The sequence below is a fragment of the Ursus americanus genome, chromosome 18 (genome assembly GCF_024610735.1).
Source record: "Ursus americanus isolate L20-20 chromosome 18, mUrsAme1.1.p, whole genome shotgun sequence".
Taxonomy (NCBI): domain Eukaryota; kingdom Metazoa; phylum Chordata; class Mammalia; order Carnivora; family Ursidae; genus Ursus; species Ursus americanus.
The window spans coordinates 4,696,487-4,722,768 of NC_142144.1; the positions used below are offsets into that span (position 1 = coordinate 4,696,487).

Consider the following 26,282-nt stretch of genomic DNA (forward strand, 5'->3'; position numbering starts at 1 on the left):
AGGTGACCAGAGAATGTTAGGAGTGTTGCCGCCGCCTCCCCCTCCCACCCCTTCCTTCTTCTCTCTCTCCCCCCACCCCAGCTTAATCGGTAGCTCACTCTGAGCCTCCATCTCCATCTCTTGGCAGGGACCCTAGCTGCCCTCTGTTTCAGCCTGTGCACTGGATGGACGGTCGGATTGTCCAAGGCCTGGAGACCTGCCCTCGCTCACTCAGCAGGTGAACGACCGCATGAGGACCAGAGCCAGGCTCCCCTCTGTCTACATGTTTTCCCCTTCCCCAAAACCTCGTGGGATGGCACTTGACTTACCGTGTCAAGATGAAATAGATCACACTAGGGCACAGATTACACGGGACATCATTGGCGGTGGCGGGCGTGTGTCTGTAGCTCAGCCGGGGCCCAGGTAGCTCTGGTGAGGCGCCTCTCCTGGGCATGGCCTGACACCAGGGGGGCTCATGCCTTCCCTGTCCTGGAAGGCTGGCATCTGCCTGTGGTCGGATGGGCAGCTGCCTGCCAAGTCCTGACACTTCCGCAAGCATGTGTGAGGTTGCTGGAGGGAATACGGCAGGGGAATCTCTCCTTGGGGAGACGCCCCCATCCCCCCACCTCACACACATGCAGGTCCCGGCCTCATGGACTGTCAAGCCACCCAGAAACCCCACGCTGACGGCTGTGCCTTGGGAAGCGTAAAGGGGGCATGGGTGTATGCTGGATGCGGGAGCCGTTTGCACCGGCAGACCACCCTCCACCCCTCTGCCCCTAGTGCCTGGCCGTCCAGGCAACACTCGGCCTGCTCAAGGACTCCAGGGAAGGGTGGAGTGCCAGCCCACAGGCTGCTGGGAGCCCACACTCAAGACAAGGACCATTCTCACCTGTCACCTGGGCCTCAAGCTTACTGTCACCTCCCTTTGTGAGGACACCATCCTAAACCATGGAAGGGACAGGGGGGCCTTGGGCCAGGAGTGGAAAGAGCCGCCAGTATAGAATCCTTTCCCTTCAGGGAGCGCCAGCGTGTTCCCACCCCACCCTCCCCCACCGGCCTCTGGGTGGTTCTCAGCCCGTTCCTCCTCCAGAAAGCCACGTGGCACTGCGCACGCGCACTCCCTCTCCTTTCCCGGTCACTAAGCGTGCATATGCCCATCCAAACCATCTCCCGCTCCAAAGCACCCAACAGAACTGCATTTCCCAGCTCCCTTGCGTCTAAGTGGGGCTGCAGAGTATGAGCAGCTGCTCTGTGTCACTTTCAGAGCCGCAGGAAGGCCCGCCTTGCCTGTGCTCTCTTCCTTTTCTGAGGTGGTATTGGGAGCGGCACCCCGCATCGGGACAGGATGGAAAGATCCTGAATCCCCGAGTCCCTACCTGGAGAAGGGCTGGCCAGGTGAGCCTCCCAGCCAGGAACTTCTGCAGTGGATTTTCTGTGAGCGAAGGACACTTTCAAACCTCTCATGGGTTAAATCACTGAGATTTAAGGTAGTAGCCGTTGTTGTTTTAATACCTGCTAGTTTTATTTACCCCAAACATCATCTAAATACGCTGGAAACAGGCCACAGATAGTAAATATTGGATCAATGGCAGAGGTTACTGTTTCTGCTGCTACTGTATTTATTAGCTTGAGTCCAAGTCATCGTCACTTCTCATAGAAGAGGACCGCGTAAAATGTCACCTCAGCCTTGCTGTCTCGCTCCTCTGGGAAGAGCCACCCTATCAGACAGGCCTTCCCTGACCTCTCGCTGTGAAAGTGTGCGCGTCCCTGTCCCTTTCTGTGTGCTCCCTTGGTTCCTCAGAGCACCCCCAGCCTTGGATGTGAGCTGTGTATCTTGTCATTCGCACCCCCCACGAGAGTGTCGGGAGGCAAGGACTGGGTCTGTCTCGGGCACGGCTCTGTCCCCTGGCACAGCGTAGGCGCTCAGTAATCTCTGCCAGACACTGACCAGAGGAAGAAAGCCAGGCTCAGGAGTCCTCTCTGCTCCTAAACAGGTCACCCCAGGCCAGTCACTTGATCCCTCTGAGCCTGGATTCTTCATCTGGGAATTGGGCCAGTGAGTTTGGCCGTGCAGGTGCAGAAGTCTTGCAAGTGACCACACCAGATAGGTATTGTGCACCTACTGGGCGTACCTATTGGGTTCCAGGGATACGGTTTACATGTCAAATGGGAGAGGGCCAGATGGCACAGGCGGCCTGGTTAGTGACTCCGTTGCAGGCATGACCGCAGATGCTCTGGGGAAGTTGTTCTTGTGGGGCCTGTCCTGTCTCCTGCCATGCCTTTGTGACTCCCGCCCGTCTCTCCTTACCACTAAAGAAAAGCCTCAAAGAAGAATCCAGAAGTTTGACAGCAGTGCCAGGGGATGGCGTGCCCCCTGCAGGCAGGACAGAGCAGCCTCAGCACGGAGACTGTCTCTTAAGCACAAGAGATTTAAGACACCATTTAGAAAGTACAGGTATTCGGAAGAGAATGTCAGAATCCCAGGCCACCGTCCTGCTTCCCAAGCCTATCTGCATTTCTGTGACTGTGCCGCCTCTCCCTGCCTTGATTAGAACGGGGTCCCTTTTTTGCCGTGGCCTTTTGATATTTGACTTTGCACTCGATGCCCCTAAAGCTAATAGGCGCTGGCCTTTCATTTCCAAAGGGTAGTTGGTCAAATTAATGATCGTCAAAAGGCCATAGTTAATTTGCTGTCCTTCCTGTTTCTTTCCATTAGTTTGCAAACCAGCAAAGTTCAAGAAAACTTCTGAGCATAAAAGAGTGGGGATCTAATTAGGAAGCAGCAGGTAGTTCTAAACTTTTTCAACAACTTAGGGGCCATAGCCAAGGGAGGGCTGTGAGACTGTACTAGCAGGAGAAAGCCAGTTCTACCGCGTGGCTAGGTCCTAGCCGTGGGTCTGACACACAGAGGCCTGGACAGCCTTCACGTGGGTGAGCGTGTGACACCGTGTCACTTGTCCCCGGCGAGGGATCACAGCCCGGACTGTCTGCCTGGCTCAGTCTACAGGGGAACGGGCTGAAGGCAGTCCTACCAGCTGCCTCCTTTCTCAGAATATAAATACCAATGATCTGAAGCAAGTGGGGTAAGGTTAACGTAGTTTGCACTTGTCCGAAGTGAACCGCACTTCACTGCATAAAGGTTGTGGGTCCTCAGGAACCTCAGCCCGAGATGACTCCATGCCCCGAGGCCACCAGGCACACAGCAGCGATGCCGTCCTACCACAAGCCATGGTTGTGACTGGCGCCTGCCCCGTGGGAGCACATTACAATAATCCGGACCCCATGTGGTGTCACCCCTTCTTGGAATAAAATAAAACCTCACCTTGCCTTTGGGGAACTCCCCCCTGCCCCCTCATCAATCCACATGCTTCCATTAGATTGGCTCCATCAGTCATCCCCATTCCACCCCCCACTCCAGAGTAAGGAAATCCTGGCTGGTCTCCGCCCAGACCCCCCCTTACACACACACACACACACACACACACACACACACTTGCTGTGACTGGTTCAAGGATAGCTTGCTATCTAACCTAGCCAAAGACACACAGTTATATCTTACTAGGAAGCTAAGAGGAAAGTGGCCACTAATTTCCACTGAACTCGAGCGGAGGGAGTTGAGATGGACCTAGGTGCCGGAGCTGAAGCAGCCTCCCTCTGCGGGAACCTAGCTCACCCCTGCACGGCTCCAGCCAGGGTGGAGAAGGGGAGCATGCCTTTTCTTGCAATGTCTGTCGTCAGAGCTTCACATTACAGCAGTGAGCAAAGAAAAAAAACATTTAAAGGGCCCCGATCCATCTTCTAGATCAGGAAGTGATGGAGGAATTTGGAACCGAAAGGCCGTCAGTTGGTAATTGGCAAAAAGAGGCACTGTGTTGGATACCTCTGAGCTATTACGAAGGATCTTATATTCCCTTCCTGGATTCGATCTTTGCCCAGAGGCCATTTTTTAATTTGAGACTTTTTTGCCATCTGGAGAGGCTGGGAATGAGAAACAGTTTTATTTTCAAACCCGGCAAGTTATGGCTCTTTTACATTTTCCTTTCAATTTACTTAAAAACTGAAAAGTTTCCTTTTTAACCCATCCTTCCCTCGTGCATTTTACTGTCAGCAGCAGAAGAAACAAAGCCACTTCTTCAGCCCTGTGCCTACGAGTCTCCTTAGGAGGACATCTGAGTCCCCGGGGCCGATTTGCTGATTTGCGCGTTGTCCCAGGCCCAGCGCTCGAGCTTCCCAGAGCCACATATGTAACAGGGCTCCCCTTCCTCCTCCTCCCAGTAGCCTTCCCCTTGCTCCCCTCTAAGCCCTCTCCAGGGGCCCCCTCGAGCCCCTTCTGACTTCTGCCACCGGCCCCCAGCCCACTGTCTCCCAGAGCAGACCGCTCTTGGGCGCCACGATCTCAGTTGTCCCCTACTGCCACTCAACAGCCACCACCACCCCCCAATTTAGTGGTTCATCCGCCCGTTTTGAGTGTGGGCTGAACTTAGTGACCTGCTGTTAAGGAAGACACGGAAAGGTGGAGACACCTGGCCGGCACCACCTTAACCTGTCAGCAGGGTCACCAGAGCCAGCCGTGGTGTACCTGGCCTCTGACGGGATGGAAAGGACACTTCGCCTCTGTGGGGTTCTTCCCCAAAATCTATACCCCCGTCTGATCTTGGGAAAACACTCAACAGACCCAAATTGAAGGGCATTCTACAAACTACTTGACCGCTACTCTTCAGAAAGTGTCAAGGTCATGAAAGACAAGGAAGGACGGAGAAGGCATCACAGATGGAAGGTGACCAAGGACACAAGGCTGTATCCTGGTTGGGGTCCTGGAGCAGAAAACCAACTTTGGCAGGAAAAGAGGAGAAATCCTAATAACGTCTGAGGGTTAGTAACAACACATCAATGTTAATTTCTTACTTTTGATAAACGCGGTCATTGCAAGATGTGTATCGGGGAGCCGGGTGGAGGGTACATGGGAACTCTGTCTACGGTCTTTGCAACTCTTCTGTAAATCTAAAACTATTTCTAAATAAGAAGGTGTGGGGGGCACCTGGGTGGCTCAGTCGGTCAGGCGTCCAGCTGTTGGTGTCAACTCAGGTCATGATTTCATGGTGGTGGCTCCACGCTTAGCACAAAGTCAGCTTCAGGTTGTCCCTCTCCCTCGCCCTCTGCCCCTCCCCCACTCGTGCTCACTTGCTCGCTCTCGCAGATAAATAAAGATTTTTAAAAATAAATCAATAAAAATGTATGTGTGTGTGTATGTGAATATAGTGGCTCAAAATCACAAACTCCACATATTTCGCTCACTGATTTCCAGTGCGGGCAGGGCTTGGCTGGGAGGACTCGGCTCACCTCTACGCCACAGCGACCCGCGAGGCCTGCCCCTCCACGGCAGCCTCACCTGCGTGGCTACAGAGAGATGCCAGCTATTGGCTGGGGGCTTTGGGCCTTAGCTTTTCTGCGTGGGCCCCTCTGCCATGTGGAGCTGGGTCCCGAGCTTTGGCATTCCAAGAAAACCAGGTAGACACGTATCATCTTCTACACCCCAGCCTCGGAAATGATACAGCATCACTGTTAGCCAGCCAGTCACTAATGGCCCAGAGTCAAGGGAGGGGACCCAGACCCCCAGTCTGATTAAGAGGGGTGTCAAGAATGTTTGACCTTGTTTGAAAACCATGACAGGGGCCCACCCTTCTCTTTTCCTCCTCATGCTATGGGATATGAACTGCCATCTTGAACCATGAAGTGGCCTTGGGAATGCAGGCCACACGTGCAGAACAAGATAGAACAGGCTCGGTGTCTGATGGCCCCACGGAGCTCCATGGCAGCCCTGTCTGCCACCTCCAGGCTCAGACGGACAAGAGGAGGAGAGTGTGTTGTGTAAGCTGCTATTCCTTGTCTCTGTCCCTCCCGGCCCAACCCCGTCCTAACTAACATGCCCGTCTTCCTGGCTTTCTTGGCCCTTAACCACACTGGACATGTTGTATTTAGTCCTGTGAGTATTTGATCAGAGTCTGACTCTCTTACCTACCCCAGGAGTTTTTAAGCACATAGTAGGTATATGTTACGAACCTAAGCTTTTTTATGACTTGTTTCATGGTTAACTGGGGGTTAAGAGGAGTAATAGAAAATCTTTCCCACGCTGTGGAGCCCAGGGTGCAGACTAAGGGCCTCTCGGAGCCTTGCGGGCAGTAAGACTGCAACACTAGGGTGCTGAGGGCGCACGGGACTGCGGGTTACTTGGGTCAGTTAGGGTAAGTTTCGGTTTTCTGTCTAGATAAAGGTTAGCGTTTTTACACTGTGCAGCGTGAATAGCACCATGACTGAAATGTCACAATTTACATGACTCATTCCATGTACTTTTAACACTCTGTCATGTTACGTTTTGCCCCTTCCAGGGTGGTTCGCGCTCCCTCATTGTCAGCCTCCCCCCACCCCCCCAGCGCGGCAGTCAGGGCAGTGTCATGTTCTGACCTGAGACCTCGTTTTGATTCGAGCTGACTGTATTCTGACTTCAGGACGTGCCAGAGTCCCCTGTCTGCCTTCCCAACAGCCGTATTTCCATTTTTCCTTCTAACAGAGCTCCCCATTGGAACCTGGGATAAAGACTTCCTGTCCTAGCTCCTTTACAACTAGGAGTGGCCATTGAGATGTGACTCTAGTTACAGATAATTGCTGAGAGGTATTCTGTGGAGGTGGTGAGAGGAGGGATGTCATTTCTACCCCTTCCTCCTTCCTGCCGGCTGAAGTGTGGGCATGATGGCTGGCACTCACGCAGCCATCACAGACCATGAGGTAGCAGCCACATGCTGAGGAAGGCGGAGCAGCAAGACAGAAGGAGCCTGGCTGTCGGCGACTCTGACAGCCATCCCTGGTCATCTTTTATGTGGGAGACAGCTAGGCTACCTTGTTGAAGCCACCATTGTCCTGGCTCTTGTGTCGCAGCTGAATTTGATCCTAATTGATATAAGGTTATCCGATGGAAGTTGGCTTTTTTCAACAGTCCCGTATATGAGCTTGTTTTCCTGTGTCTCTTTCTCACCTTCCCGTGGAGCTAATTGAGAGTTCCAGTTAATTGCCGTTTTTTTGTTCTTGTATGTCAGGTTTGTCGCAGGCACATGGACGGCCCAGCCCGTGCTGAGGGCTCTCCTCCTCCTGTGTGTTGTTGGCTGCCGTCCCCAAGATCATTAACGCACCGATTCCGTCAGCCTCTTTTGAGACCCGCACGGTTTCGGTGTCTGCTGGTGTTTAACACTGCTAAAGGTTATTGAATCCATCTTTAGTCAAGAAAAGCGATTTAATGAGCATGTTTCTGCCTCATGAAGAGAAAGTGGCTGCACGTGTGTGCGCTAAGCTGCAGTCAGCCCCGTGGCTGCCCATCTCCTCCTCGCCGATTTAATTTCTCGGCTGGCGTTGGGCAAATAGAGCAAGCTGGCTTTTTCCTGTGCTCCTCCCAAGCACCCCCCACCCCGGCCCCTCATGCATTTTTCATCTCGGCTCCCCACTCCCTCTGCCCTGCGAACAGTATTGATCGGCTGATTAAGCCATCAAGTCACAGCAAACACAGGGCCCCACTCCTTACTCCCCTGCCCTGTGTGCCTGTCTCGCACGTTACAGCAGGCAGATGCTTCTGCAGCCCGGCCACCACCGACTGCTGCATCCCCCGCCCTTGTTTTGTGGTGTTGGGATAATCCGCAGATGAACTTACCAGAACCAGCTCCTCTGCATCCGTCATCTAACAGAACACTTCGAGGTTTTGTTTTAGGCCAAGCCTCTGAAGCCCCCCCTTACGAAGGCCTCTGTAAAACGGAATTCAGGATTACTTGTCTACTGCTGTGTAACAAATTGCCCCAAAATGTAGTGGCTTAGTGAGCAAACCTTGAATACATCACATTTTCTGTGGGTCAGCAATTCAGGAGCATCTTTGCTAAGTGGTTCTGCGTCCGACTCCCTGGAAGTTTCTGTCAAAATGGCAGAGGCAGTCACCAGAAGGCTTGACTGGGGCTGGGAGATAGGTCTCCACGCTCACCCATGAGGCTGTCAGCAGGAGGCCCCAGTTCCTCCCCAGCGGGCACCTCCTCTGGGCTTCTGGAATGCTCTGCTGGCATGGCAGCGGGCCTCCCCACAGGGCGAGGGCTCCGAGAGAACAAGCAGGACCCCTCAGTGACCTGATGTCACCTATGGTCCCTGCCTGACCCTTCTGGGCCCCTCCTCTCCTGGCCTGGCTGCTCCCTCCCCGCCTCGAGCTGCAGGTGAATCCTGCCCTCTCCCTTCCCCAGCCCGCTACAGTGTGTGGTAGCACAGTCCGGTGTTCCCCGGAGACTGAAAGGCAGGGACCGTCACCCGGGCGTCCCCAGCACCTCCTCTGCCACCCTGTAAAATCCACCTGTGTGTTCCTGTGCTCCTAGGGAGAGGAGCAGGAGAGGGAACCTGGGGCTGGGTGTGCAGGGATTTGGACACCAGGACAAGGAGCGTGTTCCTCAGTGGGCTCCCTAACTCCCTAGAGGGGCCCGAAGGGGACACAGTGTCTGCCTGGATTCAGGATGGAACAGGGAGGAACCTCTGCTGCCGGCGGGGTTGGTCTTGGTGGGTTCCTGTGGCTCCGCACCCTGGAAGGTGGACGGCCCAGCACAGCGCCCCGCTTCCCTCTCTGAGCCCCTTCTGCAAGTCTGTACTAAGGAAGGCAGCTCCTTTTCTGGAAGCAGAGGCGCAGAGAGGGCTGGGACTGCACTTAGGCTCGCTTTCTGTGCCTCACTGGGCAGCCCAGCATATTCTGGATCACCGACATTGTCCTAAAGGGGAACACAGAAACAGAAGAGCCTAGCCATCCATTCGCCCATAATCCGTAGCTATTTCCCAGGTTCTCATGCCCTCCTCCCCCGAGGCGGTTCCCCCAAACCCACCTTGATGGCTCCCCATTGCATTTCTGTCTGGAGCTCACTGTCCCCCAAGTGCAGCCCTGAGCCAGCCCTGCCCTCCAGCCCCCTGGGGAACCTGAGCAAGCAAGATCTTTCATGGCTAATTTCAAGGGGTTAGTGGGAGGACGGAGTGGAATGTACTTACAACACTGACTCCACCAAATGCTTTCACCAGGCATTTTGCAGCAAAGTTCTTTGATTTCCCGCCCCCCCCCCAACCCCGTGTCCTTTCCCACCATTACTAAATACCAAGAGATATTCTGGTCCGAGTTCCCACTCCTCCAAGCCCTGATTCACGCAGTTGCATGTGCTGGGGAGTATGAGACTTGTCACCCTGCCACCCGTGAACTCGGATGGGCGGGTGACACCGACAGGAGCACCAGGAAAGAAGCTGGCATTTGAGCTCAGAACAACTTGGCTCTGCAAACATCGCCAGTGCCCTGACTTAAAACCCTCAGAAGCCACGCATGTGACCAGTGACGTCACCTCCCATTTAAACCATTTCTTTCTCTGATCTTTTCCTTACCTCAATGTATGTACGTTTCTAAGTGCCCGGCTGGCTCCCAGGCTGAGTCTCCTGCGCCTTCTTTGAGGGCCGATGCCCCTAAGCACCCCCGGCCCAGACAGGGCTTTTCACCTGGTCTTTGGACATCTCACCTTGTTTGGGGCTCTGGTTTTTCATTTCCACCCAATTTCGAATTCATCTGCTTGTCTTCCAACCTGACATTTGAGTTCGGATAGGCTTCGTAATAGTAATAACAACAAGGAATAGGACACTCCCAGAGGGCCCGCCGAGCACCTGGCTTCGTGAGAAGCCCCCTGCTGGTTGGGTTCTCTGGAAGCAGGTGCTGAGATGGGATGCGAGATGTTTTTTATCCATCGACACCCGTGAACAGGGGAGGGCAACGCAGGCCAGCCCCACATGGGAGCCTGGGATGAGTACGATCTGTCCAAGTGTCCCACATTGCTCCAAAATGGTCGCACCTTTATCGCCCACCTCTCTCAGCCTCTGGATGCCAACTATCCTCGAAGGACACGGACCGGCTGAAGTGGGTGTCCCCAGCGCAGGCCCACCCTGGAGGAGCTGAGAGCTGGGGCCCTTCTGCTGACCGCACTGCTGCGGCCGGGTGGCGGGTCCTTCCTGAAGATGATGGGGACAGAGCCTCTCCATGTCCACGGCAAGGCTTTCGTCTTCGTGATCCGGCTTGGCCCTCACAACAGTGCCCTGAGGTGCTTTTGCAAATAGAAGAGTAGGTCAGAGAGGTTAAGTCACTCGCCCAAGGTCACACTGCTCAGGTGCCGTCGCACATCTTCCTGCTGCAAGTGCAAGTTCACAGCTACCGCCGCGCTGCCTCTCAGGCTGGAGAGTGGGATTTCAAAGATGAAGTTGAGGTGAATGGTCCTCCCTCATCCCAAGGAGCAGACACCCTGCTCTGCTGACTTCCTGGCTCCCTCCTGAGAGAGTTTTGTAATTCTGAGTTTCCCGTTCTGCAAAGCAGGTCAGGCCAGCCGGTGATACCACCTTCCTTCCCATGTCACATCTTCATTCTGCAGTGAAGCCTGAGGTGCTTGGCTCCTCTGCTTCTCCCGTCGATTCTGGGAGCTTCGGGTGTCCCTCCAGCTCCCCCCTTTCCTGTAGAAGATGCAGGAGTCTGTTTAGGCTGTTGCCACCGGGAGCGCTAGCTATCTGAAAGCTAGAGAGGTGTGACCGTGGCCAGCACCCCCGAGAAGACACTGGACGCAGATACCTGCAGTGTCTTATACTCATCAGCTGCTCGAGGTAGTAAGTTCCCTGTCTGGGGAGGCAAACAAGCACAGGCTGGAAGAGCGATACCTAGATTTTGTGCAGATTCAACAAACACGTTAGCTAAAAGTTAGCGGATTGCCAACTGTCCTTGTGTTGTTATCACTACTGGCCGTAGCTTGTGACAATACTTTGGTGTCAGTTTACAACAAAGCGCTCGCCTTATGAGCCCAGCCCCATGTTTGGTTTCCAGGCTGGGATGGAATGTCCTTCACGGGGAAGGAAAAGGGCATGTTTGTCCCTGGCAAGATCAGCATCAGTTCACCCAGGGACGTGGGGTGGCGCTCACGGGGCTGGCTCTGTCCCGAACCTCCTCCAGAGGAGCCCAGCTCTCAAAATGTGTGGATGTTTTGGTTTTTTTAAGAAGAGAAAGTGGGGAAAAATAGGAAATGAAATATCAGATCCGTTTTGTCCACCAGATAATCAGTTGTCATCAGAGCCAGAATTTTTCGTGAAGCTATTGTGAATGTTTTTCCCCCTTTGAGGCCGGTGTTCGTAACAAAAGTGCCTCCTGGGTGTCAGCTGTGCGGGGTTGGGGGCTCCCTGAGGCCGCAGGTCAAGGGCTGTGAAAGAGGGCCTGACCGCTCCCAGGGAGCTTTCATCACTGGGAAGCAGCATTCACGGGGAACCAGAAGCAGGCGGCAGGCGCCCCAAAGCTGTGCCAGGCCTTCCTCCCCAAGCTCTGGCCTGGGTCGGCGCAGGACATGGGGCTCAGCCGACCAGCTTAAGGCCTGCCTGGCCCCTCGGGCCTGCAAGCTTCAGGCCAGAGCCTCGGACTCCTTCCTCCCTCCCACCCAGTCCTGGCATGTCCTCCACCCCACCCAGGTGCCCACAGCTCTCCCTGAATCCAGGTCCTTGTGGCCTGCAGCCCGGTAGGGTTGGCCAGCTTCCCCTCTGTGTCTCTAGGGGAACCTTCCCCTTGCCCACAGTCTCACTGCCCACCAACAGATAAGGAACTTGCCTCAGGTCACAAGCTACAAAGTAGAGAAAGTAGGGTTCCGCCACAGGGCTGTGTGCCCCAAAGCTGTGCTGCTTCTGGCGTGGGGGCCTTCCCTCAGGATGCCTGGCCCAGTGGGATCACAAGGCCCTCAGAGAGGAACAGACAGCAGGCTCCAGGGAATTCAGAAGAGGGCCCTGGGTATCAAGGGTATCAAGGAGGGCTTCCTGGAGGTGATGGCATTTGAAATGAGCCTAGAAGGACAGACAGAGTTTGAGCGAGAGAGCTGGGGGGCATGAGCATCCATAGGAAACCCGCAGGCTGGTCCAGGAAACTGTGAAAAGAGCGGCCATGGCTGAGTGCCCTGCCCCATGTGCCTAGCACACGCCCCACCTCCCAGCAGAGGCCAGGGTGTCCAGGATGGAGAGGAGGCAGGGTAGCAAGGAAGCCCTGTGTCTGGCGGCCCTCAGAGGAGGGAGGCCATCCAAACTGGGTCCCTGGGCCCCCAGGGTCTCTCCCAGCTCCAGGTCTCCGTGGCAGGCAACCTGGTATCGTTGGCAAATCTGTGAGATGTGGGGGAGGGTCTGCAGCCTGCATGGAAGGGGTCCAGGGCCCAGAAGTTTCCACAGCCCTGGGGTGAGAGAAGGGTCCGGACACTGGATGGGCTGTGACTAAGGGGGAAAGGTTCACTTCCATACTTCAAGCAGCTGAAGGTCAGGCATCTCGAATCCCTGAGTCACCACCGCACTGTCTCGATTCTTCAGAAGCTCTGGGAGGGGAGCTGCCCCTAGCCAGACGGTGGCTCTTCCAGCCTTTCTGGGGTTCCTTCCCCTCTTTCCAGAGGAGCCTCGGCCGTGATCGATGATGGGCCTCTCAGGCCTGACACAGCCTTTCTTCTGATAAAGTTTGCAGCTAAAAATACCTTCGGTTTTATGCACTGCCTCTCCCCCTAGAGCCGGAGTTGCTCTCCAGAGCTTCCTCCAACAGGCCCGCAGCTGCGCCGACCTTTCTGTTGACCCTGCTCTGTGCTGGGAGGGCGGTGACACCTTCCGTCTGCCCCCAGGCCCCCTGCACATCTTTAGGCGGCCAAAGGCTGCTCAGGCCTGTGAGGGGGACGCTGAGGTGGCGGCCAGCAGGAGCCCAGGGAGAGAGGTGGGCTGCCTGGCCAGGGGTCTGGGGAGCTGGGAGCTGCGCTCGGGGCCCAGGCAGAGGACCCACAGCCACCTCCCCAGTGGGATGAGAACTCACGACGTTGAAGAATGGACAACAGACAAAATACCCAAGATGGGATGTGCCCGTGACACAAGGACTAGGGTGTTAAGAGCAGGTCCTGGGGCGCCTGGATGGTTCAGTAGGTTAAACGTCTGACTCTTGGTTTCGGCTCAGGTCATGATCTCCTCGGTCATGGGATTGATTCCCACATCTGGCTCCACACTCAGCAAGAAGTGTGCTTGAAAGGTTCTCTCCCTCTACCCTTCCCCTCACTCTCTCTCTCTCCAATAAATTAATACATCTTTAAAAAAAAAAAAACAAAACAGGTCCTGGTTCCTCCCCTCCCCTCGGCGGTGCTGTGTCCTCACCCTCTCCTGGCCTCACAGTGGGCACAGTCTACTCCCTCCATGCTTTGACTTGGGCACGGCCGCGGGACTGGCTCGGGCCGGGGCTTGTTAGCAGACCCTGAGCACTGGCTGGAAGCGTGTTTGCACCACGGGGCTTGCCTTTTGCACTCACGTGATCCACCTTGGAAAGAGCTGCCCCCAGAACGAACGCAGGTAGACCAGACCCAGATCTACCCAGCAGTCAGGCCCAGCCGCATGGACCAGGAGCAGAGTCGGCCGCTGAGCCAGCCCCGTCAGACCTCCCAGAATAGATTCCTTACTCTGCCACTTGCCACCTGTCCATCAGCCTGGGGGGGCTACTGGGACACTCACCTGTAATACGGGCCTAATCAGCATCTCCCAAATTACTTAAGATAACCAAACCCCAAAATATCCATGCCATAACACAATAGAAATGTATTCCTCATTCACATTCTGGTTATCTACTGATCTGTTTTTTTTTTTTAACTACTTTGAAAACCAACTTAAAACAGCAACCATTCTATTAAATCTCACAGTTTTGTGGGTGAGGGATTCAGGCAGAGCTTGGCTGGATGATCTTGTGTTCCATGTGGCTTTGACTGAGACCATTCATGGTATTCGGCTGGTGGCCGAACTTGTCTGGGGGATTCAAGACGGCCTTACTCACCAGCCTGCTGCCTTGGCACAGCTACCTGGAGGGCTTGCCTCTGCTCACCCTCTCCCTCTCAGAGGTCTCTGGGCCTCTCCATGTGCTCTCAGGGTCTCTCCCTGTAGTCATATGGCCTGTCTCTGTGGTCTGTCCAGCAGGGTGGACGCTCTGCCCCAGACAGCTCAGAGTCCCAAGAGATGGAAAGCTTCGTGGGCCCAGAAATGAGTGGCATTTCCACCGTGTTCTATTGGTCAAAGCAGTAACAAGGCCATTAAAGGGGAGGGAATTTAGACCCCTCCTTTCAGAGGGAGAAGTTCACAGAATTTGTGACCCATCTTTAATCTGCCACATGCAGGAAAAGTGCAGTCAGCCTCCCAGAGGGGCTCTGCTCCACACGGTGACTCAGAGACCCAGGCTAAAAGGCACTCTGCCATTTTCTGCGTGTCGCTTCCAAGCTTGTCCTGGTGTCGGCGTCCAGCTGGCAGATGCTGGGAGAGAGGAAGCAAGCGTTCCCACAGGGTGGTCTGTGAGCCAGCCCTGGACGTGGCATGTATCACTTCCACACACGTTCCGTGGCCGGAATTCAGCACACGGTCTCACCAGACTGCAAGGCAGGCTGGGAAATGTGTCTGGCCAAGAGCCGGGAGGAAAGGGAGACGGGTTCAGCCAATCCACCCGTTTCTCTGTCAAGGTGCATGGAAAGGGTGGCCAGCATGCCATCATCAGCCTGCGCAGCCCTCCTCCACTCCTCCGAATGCATCTGGATGCATTCAGGCAGGTACCACACATCTGCATCACTTCATGGTTTGCTTGGACGTGGTGGACCTGCCAACTCCCCCAGCATCTTCAAGGGGAAGCATCTCCCTGTGCGTGGACAGCCACGGGTGTCCATCCTGTGTACCTCATGGCTCCCGCCTTGACCACAGCTGAGGGGACCGAGAGTGGCCAGGCCCTCGCTGGTCACTGGCCCACAGAGGGCCCTGGTATAAGCAGCTTTGCCTAGATAGCCTGGACCAACCAGGCAGAGATGAGCCGAAAAGACGCAGAGAGAAGGTCATGAGGTGGACTGTGGGGTGGGCAGGGCCAGGAGCGGCTGGAGCGATGTGGAACCAGAAACTGTGAGGAAGCAAAGACTAAGTACTACAGAGGAGCACTCTAGAGAAGAAAGTAAAGAGGTGGGTTGGTAGCAGTAGTTCTGACAAGATGGGGAATGAGAAGCAGAGACCGAAAGACAGCTGAGGCATTCTCGTGGCAGCTCAGAAAAGGTGAAGTCATGGCTCTGTCTCTGAGAAGCTGTCTTACATCCTGCCCTGGGCATGAGCCCCACAAGAGGTCTTGGTCAGGGGTCAGTGAACTTTCTGTGAAGAGCTGGATTGTCGGTATTTACAGCTCTGCACGTCTCTGTCGAAATTGCTCAACTCTGCCATCATCGTGCAAAAGCAACCATAGACAATATGTAAAAAATGAACATGGCCGTGTACCAATAAAACTTTATGGACACAAATTTTCATTTCATAAAATGTTCACATGTCCAGAAATAGTCTTTATCTTCTGATTCTTTTTTTTTTTTTACTACTGTATTTAAAAATGTAAACGTGTTCTTAGCTCATGGGCTGTACAAAAACAGGCATTGGGCGAAATTTAGCCCATGGGCCAAATTCTTAGTTCATAAGAGCAGAGGGAGCTATTTTGTTTGGTCACCAGACAGAACCCCCTTTCTGGATCAGCAGACAGCTTCCCCTGATGAGGCAGAGCCCACCTTCACCTGTCAGAGCTGAACACACAGAGGTGAGTGGTGAGAAGCAGAGACCTTGCAGGATGGATCCCAGTGATGGGCAGTGATATTCCAAGCAGGCATGATGGTGCCCATGGCAGTGGCGTCGAGGGTCACCCATAGCATCTCACCCCAGCAGCACTGAATTGGTCCTGAATTGTCACTGAATTGGTCCTGCTGGCTTCAGCTTTCTGCGGCTCCCAGTCAGATCCACAGGCCCTGTTTGGCGAGGGTGTGAGCCCCAGCGCCCTTGTGATGAATCCAGGTCGACTTAAATCAGTTAGCGGCTACTCCCTTTGCTGACGAATAGGAACCCCAGTGGTTGTGGGAATTTCTCATCATGGTTTTCTCTGGTGAAGTCCCAGGATGGCAAAATGTGCTGTAAAGTTCTTTTCTAACGAGTTTTTTTAGAAGGTATCACAAAAACATTGCATGTTCATTATTTTAGAAGGCAAGAAATAAAAAAATGCCACAGAAGAGAAATAAAAATTCCTCATAATCGCAACACGTGGAAAGATGTGCAGTTAGTCTTTGATGCAAACCCTTGCAGGTAGAGATCCAGATTTTCCTTTTCACTCGCCGGCATCTTGGAAGCGTCGTGAATCGCTAATAAGGATGTGTTTCCATCCCTTTATAAATAACTGCCTAATGTGCCAACAGATTCGTGTACCTGATATGTCCACCAGTCCCCCACTAGTGGGCATGAGGGCTGTTTCCGGGTTTCATTGCTAGAGTTAATGCTTGGATAGGAGAATGACGTGGACTGCTGTGCGCCCCTCCCCCCAACTCAGATGGTGACGTCCTAACCCCCTGGACCTCAGAATGTGCCGATTTGGAGATGGGCCTTTAAAGAGGTAATTAAGGTAAAATGAAGTCACATGGGTGGGCACTCATCCAATATGACTGGTGTCCTTATAAGGAGGAGATGAGGACACACATGACACAAGAGTGATGGGGGACCATGAAAGGCCATGGCAAGAAAGTGGCCATCTGTGAGCCAAGGAGAGAGGCCTCAGAAGATACCAACCCTGCCTCCACCTTGATCTCAGAGACTATGAGAAAATAAATGTCTGTCATGAAAGCCACACAGATGGTGGTGCTTCGTGATGGCAACCCTAGGAAACCAATAGACTGTCCTTTTAACTCCACCTTTGAGTACATGGAAAATTTTTCCTGAGGCTAGAATCACAGAATGGGGATTGCTAAATCAAAGGGTATACACATTTTAAAGACTTTGTATTTTGAAATCACGATAGACTCACGGGAAGTCACAGAGAGTACAGAGCCTGTGGGGACATCCTACAAAACCAGAGTACAGGGTCCAAACCAGGGAACTGGCGTTGGTGCGAAGCTGTTGCATGGTCTACAAGCACCATTCAGTCTCGTGGTGGGTCCTGTACACCTTTCCATAGATTGATGCCTCAGTCTTTCATTTCTGCGTGCTATTGCAAATGTTATTTTCTGTTTTGTTTCCTTTTCGTTTGTTCCTGGAAGAAGGAAGCTAAATGATCGGTCTTGTTCCTGCCATCTTGCTAAATTCGCTTACTAATCCTGGTAGTTCGTTGTAGATTCTACTGGAATCTTAACATATGGAATGATATCATCTGTAACTAATGGCAGTCGCTTTCCCTTCGATCCTCATACTTCCTCCCTTGCTTATCGCATTGGTGAGGAACACCAGGGTGACGTGGAATGAAAACGATGGTGGTGGGAAACCGCATTCACTTCCAGTCTCAGCTGGGGGAGGGGAGGCTCTCCAGTGCAATGTCTGCTGTAGATTTCCAGTATCTATATTTCATCAAGTGAAGCATGTTCCCCCTGCTCCAGTTTCTCAGAGCTTCCTTTCTAATGGATGGTACTGAGATCCATCAAATAATTTTTCTGCACCAATGAAGAGGACCCTATCATTTTTCTTCTGGTTTTTATTAAGATTGATTTTTGAATGTTAAGCCAACCTTGCATTCCTGAAATAAATCCCACTTGGTTGTAACATTGTTTTATTTGACTTGCTAACATTTTGTCAAGTATTTTTATGTCTGTTTTCATGAGGACAGTTGATCCATAATGTTCCTTTGCTGTGATGTCCTTATCGGGATTTACCATGAAGGTTATGATAGCCTAGTAAAAGGACTTGGGAAGTAACTCTTCTTTCTGTATTCTCCAGGATATCTTGTGTAAGATTGGGGGTTATTTCTTTTTTAAATGCTTAGTAGAATTCACCAGTGAAGCCATCTGAGAATTTCTTTGTCAGATAGTTTTAATTTTGGATTCAATTTCTTTAATAGATATGATTTTTTTTCTTGCAGCAGCTTTGATAAGCTTTGTTTTTAAAGTATTATTTCTACTACATTTAATTTTCAAATATATCAGTGTAAAGCTGTTCCTAATATCTTCTCCAAGGCAGTGTAAATGTTAAACCTCTGTACTATTATGGTATGTTTCTCTGTGATTACCGTATTACTCCATAACACCTCCGTCACAGCACTCAACGACTTATATCTGCATGTTGTGTGCACCCCCCCACCTGCCGTCCCCGAGGGGTCACCAGATGGAGCTCACTGTCTAGAGAGACACATCACAGGCACTGCTGAGCCGGGGCCACAGTGAGCGTCTGCCCCCTGAGATCCCGAAGCGACCAAAGTGACCAACTGCTACCCAGTATCTCAGACCTCTTTGAAATGAAGCTTCCAGATGCTGTATGCGTTGAAATGTCTAAGGGTTCCCCAGGTCCACCCAGCCAGAGAAAGTCATTGATAGATTAGTTTGAATGAAGATTAATCAATAATTTATGCTGATGTTTTTCCTCATGCAGCAGGGAGACCCATTTTGATGTGATTTGACAGGGTCAGGCACACCTTGGTTTAATTAAACCTGATACAGAAAATTAAAAGGAAAAAAAAAGTGCCCACCAACCCTCCGGCGATTGGTTATCCAAGATGGACTCAATCTACAATCGATGAAGAGGGATTGAGGAGCAGATGGGGATGTGGCAGGAAAGTCCAGATTCAGCAGATGCTTCCGCTCGGCCGTCCTGATGGAGCACAACAAATGGAAATACACTTATTGGCATCTCCTCATAATATGGCCTTTAGGAGGCAGGCCGTTTGCACAGGATGATGGATAGTTCTGCTGCCGGCAGTGTAGGCCATGTCTGCAAACCAGCACTGCTCAGGCCTCTCTCAGAGGAGCCGGAATGCCGAAACTCACATCCCCAGAGCGGCCGTCGGAAGAAGCAAGCAGAAATTAATGATCATTGTCTTCCCGACGAACAGGAGACAGTCTGGGGACCTGGTGGAGAATCAGGATCAGGGCTCGCCTCTTGGTGGGACCCTCCGCGTTTTCTGTTCCCCCCCCCGCCCCCCCCCGGCTCTCAGCAGGATCTCCCTCCTTTTGTTATATTCTGTTAGACAGATCCCAACCAAATCTCATGCGAACGCTTGGGATCTTTCTGAGCTGATGGACCTGCTCTGACCGTTTTCATTCATAGCCTCCCTGTCCTCTGGACATGGTGTAAATCTTTGAGGAGTTAGGCCTAGGGTAAATTCAACTGTCCACTCAGAATGGTATCTTTGCCCTGGGCCACCAAGACTTGTTGCTGAGTCAGGCTAGTCCCCTCCCAGAGGACAACTTCTCACTCAGGGGATCCTCAATCCCACCCATCAAGTTTGCTGGAGGTGGCCAGATATGTCTCAGAGCCAGACATGGATACGCCCCAGGTGACAAATGAATAACACACAGACCTCTCTCTGCACCGCTGGGCCCATGGCAGACATTGCTAATCTATCCCTGCATGTTCTCTTGTTGCTCGGAAGTAGGAAGCCCAAAGCCCAGCCTTCCCTGCCCGTGCGAAGTAGACAAAGTTCTAGTTCCAAACTGGACAGGGAGAGGCAGAAGGTGGAATGAGACAGAGGAGAGGTAGGAGGTGAGCACGTGTGTCCCCATGCCTCCTCTCCAGACTTTGGCCCAGAGGGACGCTGCTTTGGATAGGTTGAAAGGAAGGTTGGAAGCAGGAAGGTTCACATTTGGGACTCTGGAAGGAGATCACCTCCCAGGCAGAACGCCGCCAACCCAGAAACCCAGTCGGGGGAACTCAGCAGCATAGCAAAGGGTCCAGTGAGCTTTCCCAGACACCTACAGCTCCCCCAAGACCTAGATGGGCTGCAGAGGCCCCCACGTGCTTGGAGGTGGTGGAGAGTCTGTGGGACACTCCGGCAAAGGGGATGAGGACCCAGCAGCAGAGGCTGTGCTGGTTGGTGGAGACCAGGGGTCGCATGGAGGACATGGCGGGGGGGCACAGAGGGGAAGGAGGGCTGAGCCAGCCAAAGAGCATCCCGGGGCCCAGGCAAGGGTGACCACTGGGACGTAACCTGCAGCTGTACCAACAGTAGAATGCTCAATCCTGGAGGCTCCTGGGCAGCCGCAGCCGGCAGAGAGCAGCCAGGCTGAGGCCACCCTGTGCCTGCAGACACCCCTCCCCTCGGCCGCCACCGCATCACCTGCACACAAGCCGCCATGTTGGGAAGGAGCGGAGGGGGAAGGGGATGGTCTAGGAATGGGAAGGATCCTTTGCCCAAAGCAACTATCTAATAATTGGATCAGAGGAATCATACAGCACCCGCCCTTTGGTGTTTGGCTCAGCTTGCTCACCATAACGTCTTCCAGCCTCATGCCTGTTGCAGCCCATGTCAGACTCTCAGAATCGCCTTCCTTTTTAAGACTGAATCTGTTGTATGGATACGCCACATTTTATTCATCCATTGTCCACTCACTGGTGGACGCTCGGGTTGTTTCCGCTCTTGGCTGCTGTGAACAGTGCCACTGTGAGCATGGTGCACAGATGCCCAGCTGTCCAAATCCCTGCTTTCGACGCTGTTCGGTGAATACCCAGAAGGAGACTTGCTGGATCCAGTGGCAATTCTGTGTCTCGTTTTTGCGGAGCTGTCGTGCTGTGTTCCGCAGCGGCTGCACCGTCTCCCGTGCTCAGCAGCAAAGCACAAGGGCTCCAACGTCTCCACATCCTCACCGACACTGGTTACTGTCTGGTTTTGGGATAATAACCCTCCTAGTGGGTGTCAGGTGCCTACTGTTGCCTTTGATTCTGTGAGCACGATTTCCCTTCACAAACCCTTCTGTATTCTTCCCGATATGAACCAGGGTTGCATTCTGTAACCTGACCGATCCAGGAGGGGAGACTGCACGTGTGTCAGAGCCGCAGGGCCGTGGGGAGTCCGCGGGAGCGAGCACTGTCCTGGCATGGGTTGCCCCGGCTGTGTGCAGGGCCCAGGGCGGGGGGGTGGGGGAAGGGCGATGTGCTTGCACAGAGGATGCCCCCACTGCAAAGTAACACAGGACTGTTTGGAGGATTAGCTGTGCGCCAGGAAAATAACTCAGCCCGTATTTGGTGAACACCAGGTTCTTGCGGGGCGCTGGGTTATAAGGGTGGTAATTTAGAACTGGTCTGTGGTACAGGAGGTGAGACGCTTCGGGTCACCCACCCATGAGACACGGTCCTGCCTGTACCTCCTTGTTGTTGTTGTTGTTGTTTAAGATTTTATTTATTTAAGAGAGAGACAGCACAAGCAGGGGGAGGGGCAGAGGGAGAGGGAGAAGCAGGCTCCCCACCGAGCAGGGAGCCCAACACAGGGCTTCATCCCAGGACCCCGGGATCATGACCTGAGCTGAAGGCAGATGCTTAACCGACTGAGCCACCCTAGCACCCATGCACTTCCTTGTTATCAGAGCCCATCTCCCAAATTAGAGGCTAAAAATGCCGAAACATCTGCCTGCCCAGACTTCCTTACATGTAGGCATGGGCAGGTGGTGCAGTTCTGTCATTGGGACCTGGGGTCTGTTGGGGGCCTCTGGGAAGGTTTTGAATCCCTAACAGGAATAGTAGGGAGTAGCATTTTTCTCTCCTTCCCTATGGACCTTATTGTGGGAAGATGTGATGTTTGGAGCTATGGCAGCTCTCTTGTCACCATGAGGTGAAGTCCTGTAATCATGCTGGGGAAGTGGAAAAATAGGAAGATGCTAGGTCCTTGCTGCTATCACTGAGCTCCTGAGTCAAGTCTCTAATTATGTGAGAATAATAAGTCCCTATCAGTAAAGCCACTTTTCACTGAATATTCTATTACTTGTGGCCCAGGGCATTCTATCTGATACAAAGAGGCTGACTAAAACAACAAGTCACATATACAAATGGAAAATTCCAGCTGAGCTGCATCCAGTGAAGGAGCTGTACTTGGTGCATTTAATAGGGAGTGAAGACCCAGTCAGAGAGGTCAAGATAGCCTCCCAAGGAAATGACCACTGAACAGAGGTCCAGATGAAAACCAGTAGATCTTATGCAAAGGGAGCAGCCTGTGCAGAGGGAGCATGGGAAGTCCCCAGGTGTGCATCGGAGTCACTTAGGGAGCTTTTAACATTTACAACACAGCCCGCATTCCAATTAAACCTGAACTTCCAGGATTGGGACTCCAAATGTGCAGCAGGCTTGAGAACCGTGGGCCAAGGGGCAGGGATGGCTGGCCTGCAGGGTGTGCAGGAGGGAGGGATGGAGGAGGCTGGCGGTGGGGACAGCTAAAAGCATCGCAGACCATGCTCTACCACGGATGGATCCCTAAGGGGCCAGAGTGCAGCTCGGGAGCCTGGCATGAGAGAAGGTGGTCTCGCAGTCACAACGACACTTGCTGATCTTCACCCAGCCGGCCACTCCCTGGCTTGGGACCCAGGGAAGGTGACTTCCTCTGTCTGAATTTCACATTCCTGGTCTGCGAATTGGAGACCACAACATCCCATCCAACCCCGGAACCTGGGGACGGTGGGCTGCATCAGGGAGCCACGCAGGCAGTGGTTCCTGGAGGTTCCCTTTCAGGGTTCTGGGACTCTGTCCCCAGTGGGGCTTGGGGCCCAGCTGTGCCCTAAAAGGAGGAGGTCACAGCAGCCATTAGGCTGGGCAGCCCTGTCCCTATTGTCCCTCATGCTGCTGTGTCTCCCGCTGAAATAAGTTGAATGGTGGCCCCCAAAAGATGTGACCACCCAGAACCTCAGAACCAACCTTATTTGGAAGAAGGGTCTTTGCAGATGTCATTAAGATAAGGCTCTCGAGGTCACCTTGATGAGGGTGGGCCCTAAATCTGAGGACAGATGTCCTTATAAAAAGAGAAGAGCCACAGATACAGAAACACAAAGGACAGAAGGCCGTGCGAGGACAGAGGCAGAGACCAGAGTAACGTGTCTACAAACCAAGCGATGCCTGAGATTGCCAGCGGCCTCCAGAAGCTAGGAGCGAGGCACGGGATGGATTCTCCCTCAGAGCCTGCAGAAGGAGCCCCTCCTCCCTTTGGACGGTGAGAGAAGACGTTTCTGTTGTCCTCAGCCGTGCAGTGTGTGGTCATTGTTACGGCAGCCCTGGGGCACTCCCACACTACACCACCCTCCCTGGTCCCTCTCCCCTCCTCCACCCCTGCTGTCACCCGCCCCCCATCAGTGTTGGGGCCTGGACCGAGCAAAGCAGAGCGTCCTGGTCAAGGAGCCTAACCACCAGCCCCTCATGGCCAGCTTGCCTGGCACTGGGATGGTGGCCCCAGGCAAGGGGGGACCAGCTCATCCGCGCCACGGGAAGCCTGTGATGCTGTGGCTGAAACCGCCCCCACCCAAGGTGACCTTCTCATGACAAACCCGGCGCTGGCATCAATTATTCACGTGGAGCATCTTGGAATGTGCTCAAAACACATGGGCCCCGGCTTTTTGTTGTTACCCACTCCTCTGCCTTTAAAGACATTTGTCAAATCCGCGCCTGGCAGAGAAACAGAGAGACGGGGCATTGGGGAGGGGCGGGGAGCACAGCGCCCACGGGGCCCCGCCAGCTCGCCAGCAAAGGGCTCTCAGCGGCGGCCCCACGGCGGGCCTTGAAAGCTCGTGTCTCCTTGCAGAAAGAGCTGTCTGCCGGCCGCCGGGGCCTTTGATTCCTCCCTGACAGGGCGCTGACGGATTGATCTGGTGCCCGTACATAATTCATGAGCCCCTGAGCAGCTGCGAATTCTGAGCAGGCCTTTTCCACGGCGCAGACGGAGCTGGGCCAGAGAGCGGGCTTTGGGAGTGGGGCGCGGACGGTGGGGCCTGCCCCGTCATCTGTTCTTCGGCCGGTCCCCCCATGGCTGTCATCACAGGAAGGGCTTCATCAGGAGGTGAAGAGCTAAAGGGACGCTCTGGGGCTGGGAAAGCAGTCCCCTCAGACGTGACAGCCACCTGCCCGTGGTCTGCCGTCTCAGGAGCCAGGGCTGCCGGGCGGGTGCCCCCTCCTCCCCTCCATGTTGGTCTGAGCACGCCCTTCCAGTGGCCTACAGGGTAGGGGCTGCAGCCCCTGAGGGGCCCTCAGGCTGCAGTCCTGCAGACACGACTAGCCGGGTGACCTTGGGCGGGTCACTCAGCCTGCCAGAGCCAAGCCCTGTCCCGGTGGAGGCACGGTGATGACATGCTGTAGGCAAAAGGCGCTGTCCCCCCCGCATCAGTCACTGTTAGAGGCGAACCTTCTAGCCCATCATGCCAGTCTTTCACTGGCCTCCCTGGGGGTGATGGCCCCACTTCCCGGAGTGTGGCCTCAGGCAGGGCCGCAGGACCTGGTTCACACTTGGACTGGAAATAGAGACCAGGATCCCAACAAAGCAGGAAGAAAGCCAGCAGCAGGTGGAGAAAGGCTTTTCAAACGCAATTTCTCAAAACCTGGGGATATGGGCTCCCAAGGCCAGCAAACCGTCAGAACCACATAGGGCTTTAACAGGGCAGCGCCTGGGCCTCCCCGGGGACTCCAGCTCAGGGGTGCAGGTGGCCAGGAGTCCAGTAGTCCTCCGGATCCTGACCCAGAAGAGGCCGGGACCGCTACAGACTATTTTCCAGTTAGAGCATGGCTTGCGGTGCTTTTACAGAACAATTAGGTTGTCCTTGTTTTCCCAATATTTCTGTTTGGTTGAGGACATTGATTTTTTTCCCCCTCATAGTATTTATTGTTGGTAAGATTTTTTTGTCAAATTGCAAAAGTAATACTTATATAAATGTTTGTTCTCTTTTTTTCATGCTTTTCTGTATTTGACATTTTTTAGCGTGAAAAAGGGCAATATATATCTCATGCCAAAAGACGTGGAAAATAGAGAAGCAGAAAGAGATCAAAATCTCCCACGACCCCCCCCCCTCGGAGATGAGGGTCACGAACGAGCGTGCTGGTCCGCGCCTTCCCAGGACCGTGCCGGTGTGAATACAGACATCCTATTTTATTGTAAGTTTTTTTTATTGTGGTAAAACATACATAACAGGAAGTTTACCATTCTAACCATTTTTAAGTGCCCAGTGCAGTGGCATGAAGTACATTCCATCACCACCATCCGTCTCCAGAACTTCCTCATGTTCCCCAAACTGAAACTCTGTCCCCATTAAGCACTGATCCCCATTTCTCTCCCCGCCCCCACCCCCGGTCCCTGACAACCACCATGCCACTCTGTCTCTACGACTCTGATTACTCCAGGTACCTCCCTTGTGGGGGATCAGACGGAATCCGTCCTCACGTAGCATAATGCCCTCCAGGTTCATCCGTGGTGTCGCAGGTGTCAGCATCTCCTTCCTTTTCCAGACTGAGAGAGAGATCCTGCGTATGAACTAAAATTACACCGCGTGGTACGGACTGCTCTGCACCCACTTCTTTTTCATACATTGGAGTGAAAACATTCTCCCATCAGAAACTGATACATAGCTTCTTCCACCACTTCTCCCTCCAGTTACACCCTCCAGGAAGCAGTCTTGGGTTGGGAGCAGGAAGCCCGGGGCCCCTGTGGGGGGCGGGGAGGGGTCGCCAGTACCGCCCCCAGGATCGCTGATTCGCTAGAAAGGCCGACAGGACTCAACAGATAGTTGTACCTCTGCAGAAGGATATGAAGCAAAGGCAGCAAAGGGAAGAGGAGATGCGACGAACCCAAGGAAGCCAGGCACAAGCTTCCCAGTGGAGTCACCCAGGACATGCTCAGCCTTCTCTGCAGCGAATTGTGACAACACGTGTGAAGTGCTGTCTGCCAGGGACGCTCCTCATCACAGGCTGGTCACGTAGGCACCCTCTGTCTGACACATGCCCAACATCCACACTCCTCGAAGGAAGGCAGGAGATCAATGTAAACCACATGGTTTGCACCAGCAACAGTGAGCCGTTCTTATCAGTTAGGGATCGGTGGGAGCTCTCCCGAAATCCAGGTTCCCAGATGCCAGTCCAAAGCCCACCTTGCGGGCAGGCCTTTCAAAGGAAAGCTGTCTCAAACCTCCTGTGTTAACTTTTTTCACCACCAAAGTCCAGGATTTTTTTTAAAGATTTTATTTATTTATTTGACAGCAAGAGAGCACAAGCAGGGGGAGCGGCAAAGGCAGAGGGAGAAGCAGGTTCCCCACTGAGCAGGGAGCCCAATGCAGGGCTCGATCCCAGGACCCCAGGATCATGACCTGAACTGAAGGCAGATGCTTAACTGACTGAGCCACCCCGGCGCCCCAAAGTCCAGGATTGTAAAAGTCCAAGATTTAAAACAAAAATGCAGAACATCTGGCCACCATGAGCCTCTCCTTCACAGGCCTGCTCAGCTGGGGCAGAAGAGCTGCGTCTTTAAGGCAGGTAGG

At 53.6% G+C, this 26,282-nt stretch overlaps 1 protein-coding gene across 2 annotated transcripts in view; it reads left to right on the forward strand.

Annotated features, from left to right (window-relative positions):
- Positions 1-24,917, forward strand: part of MED27 (mediator complex subunit 27) — a 228,265-nt gene extending 203,348 nt beyond the window's left edge. The window contains exon 8 of one of the 2 annotated variants that reach the window (XM_045771168.2): positions 24,734-24,917. In XM_045771168.2, coding sequence (XP_045627124.1) covers positions 24,734-24,781 — 48 coding nt within the window. In that variant the 3' untranslated portion in view covers positions 24,782-24,917. Of the gene's footprint in view, positions 1-127; positions 5,479-24,733 lie in introns of those variants that run through there. The other variant, XM_045771169.2, reaches the window with a different exon arrangement.
- The last annotated feature ends 1,365 nt before the right edge of the window (positions 24,918-26,282 follow it).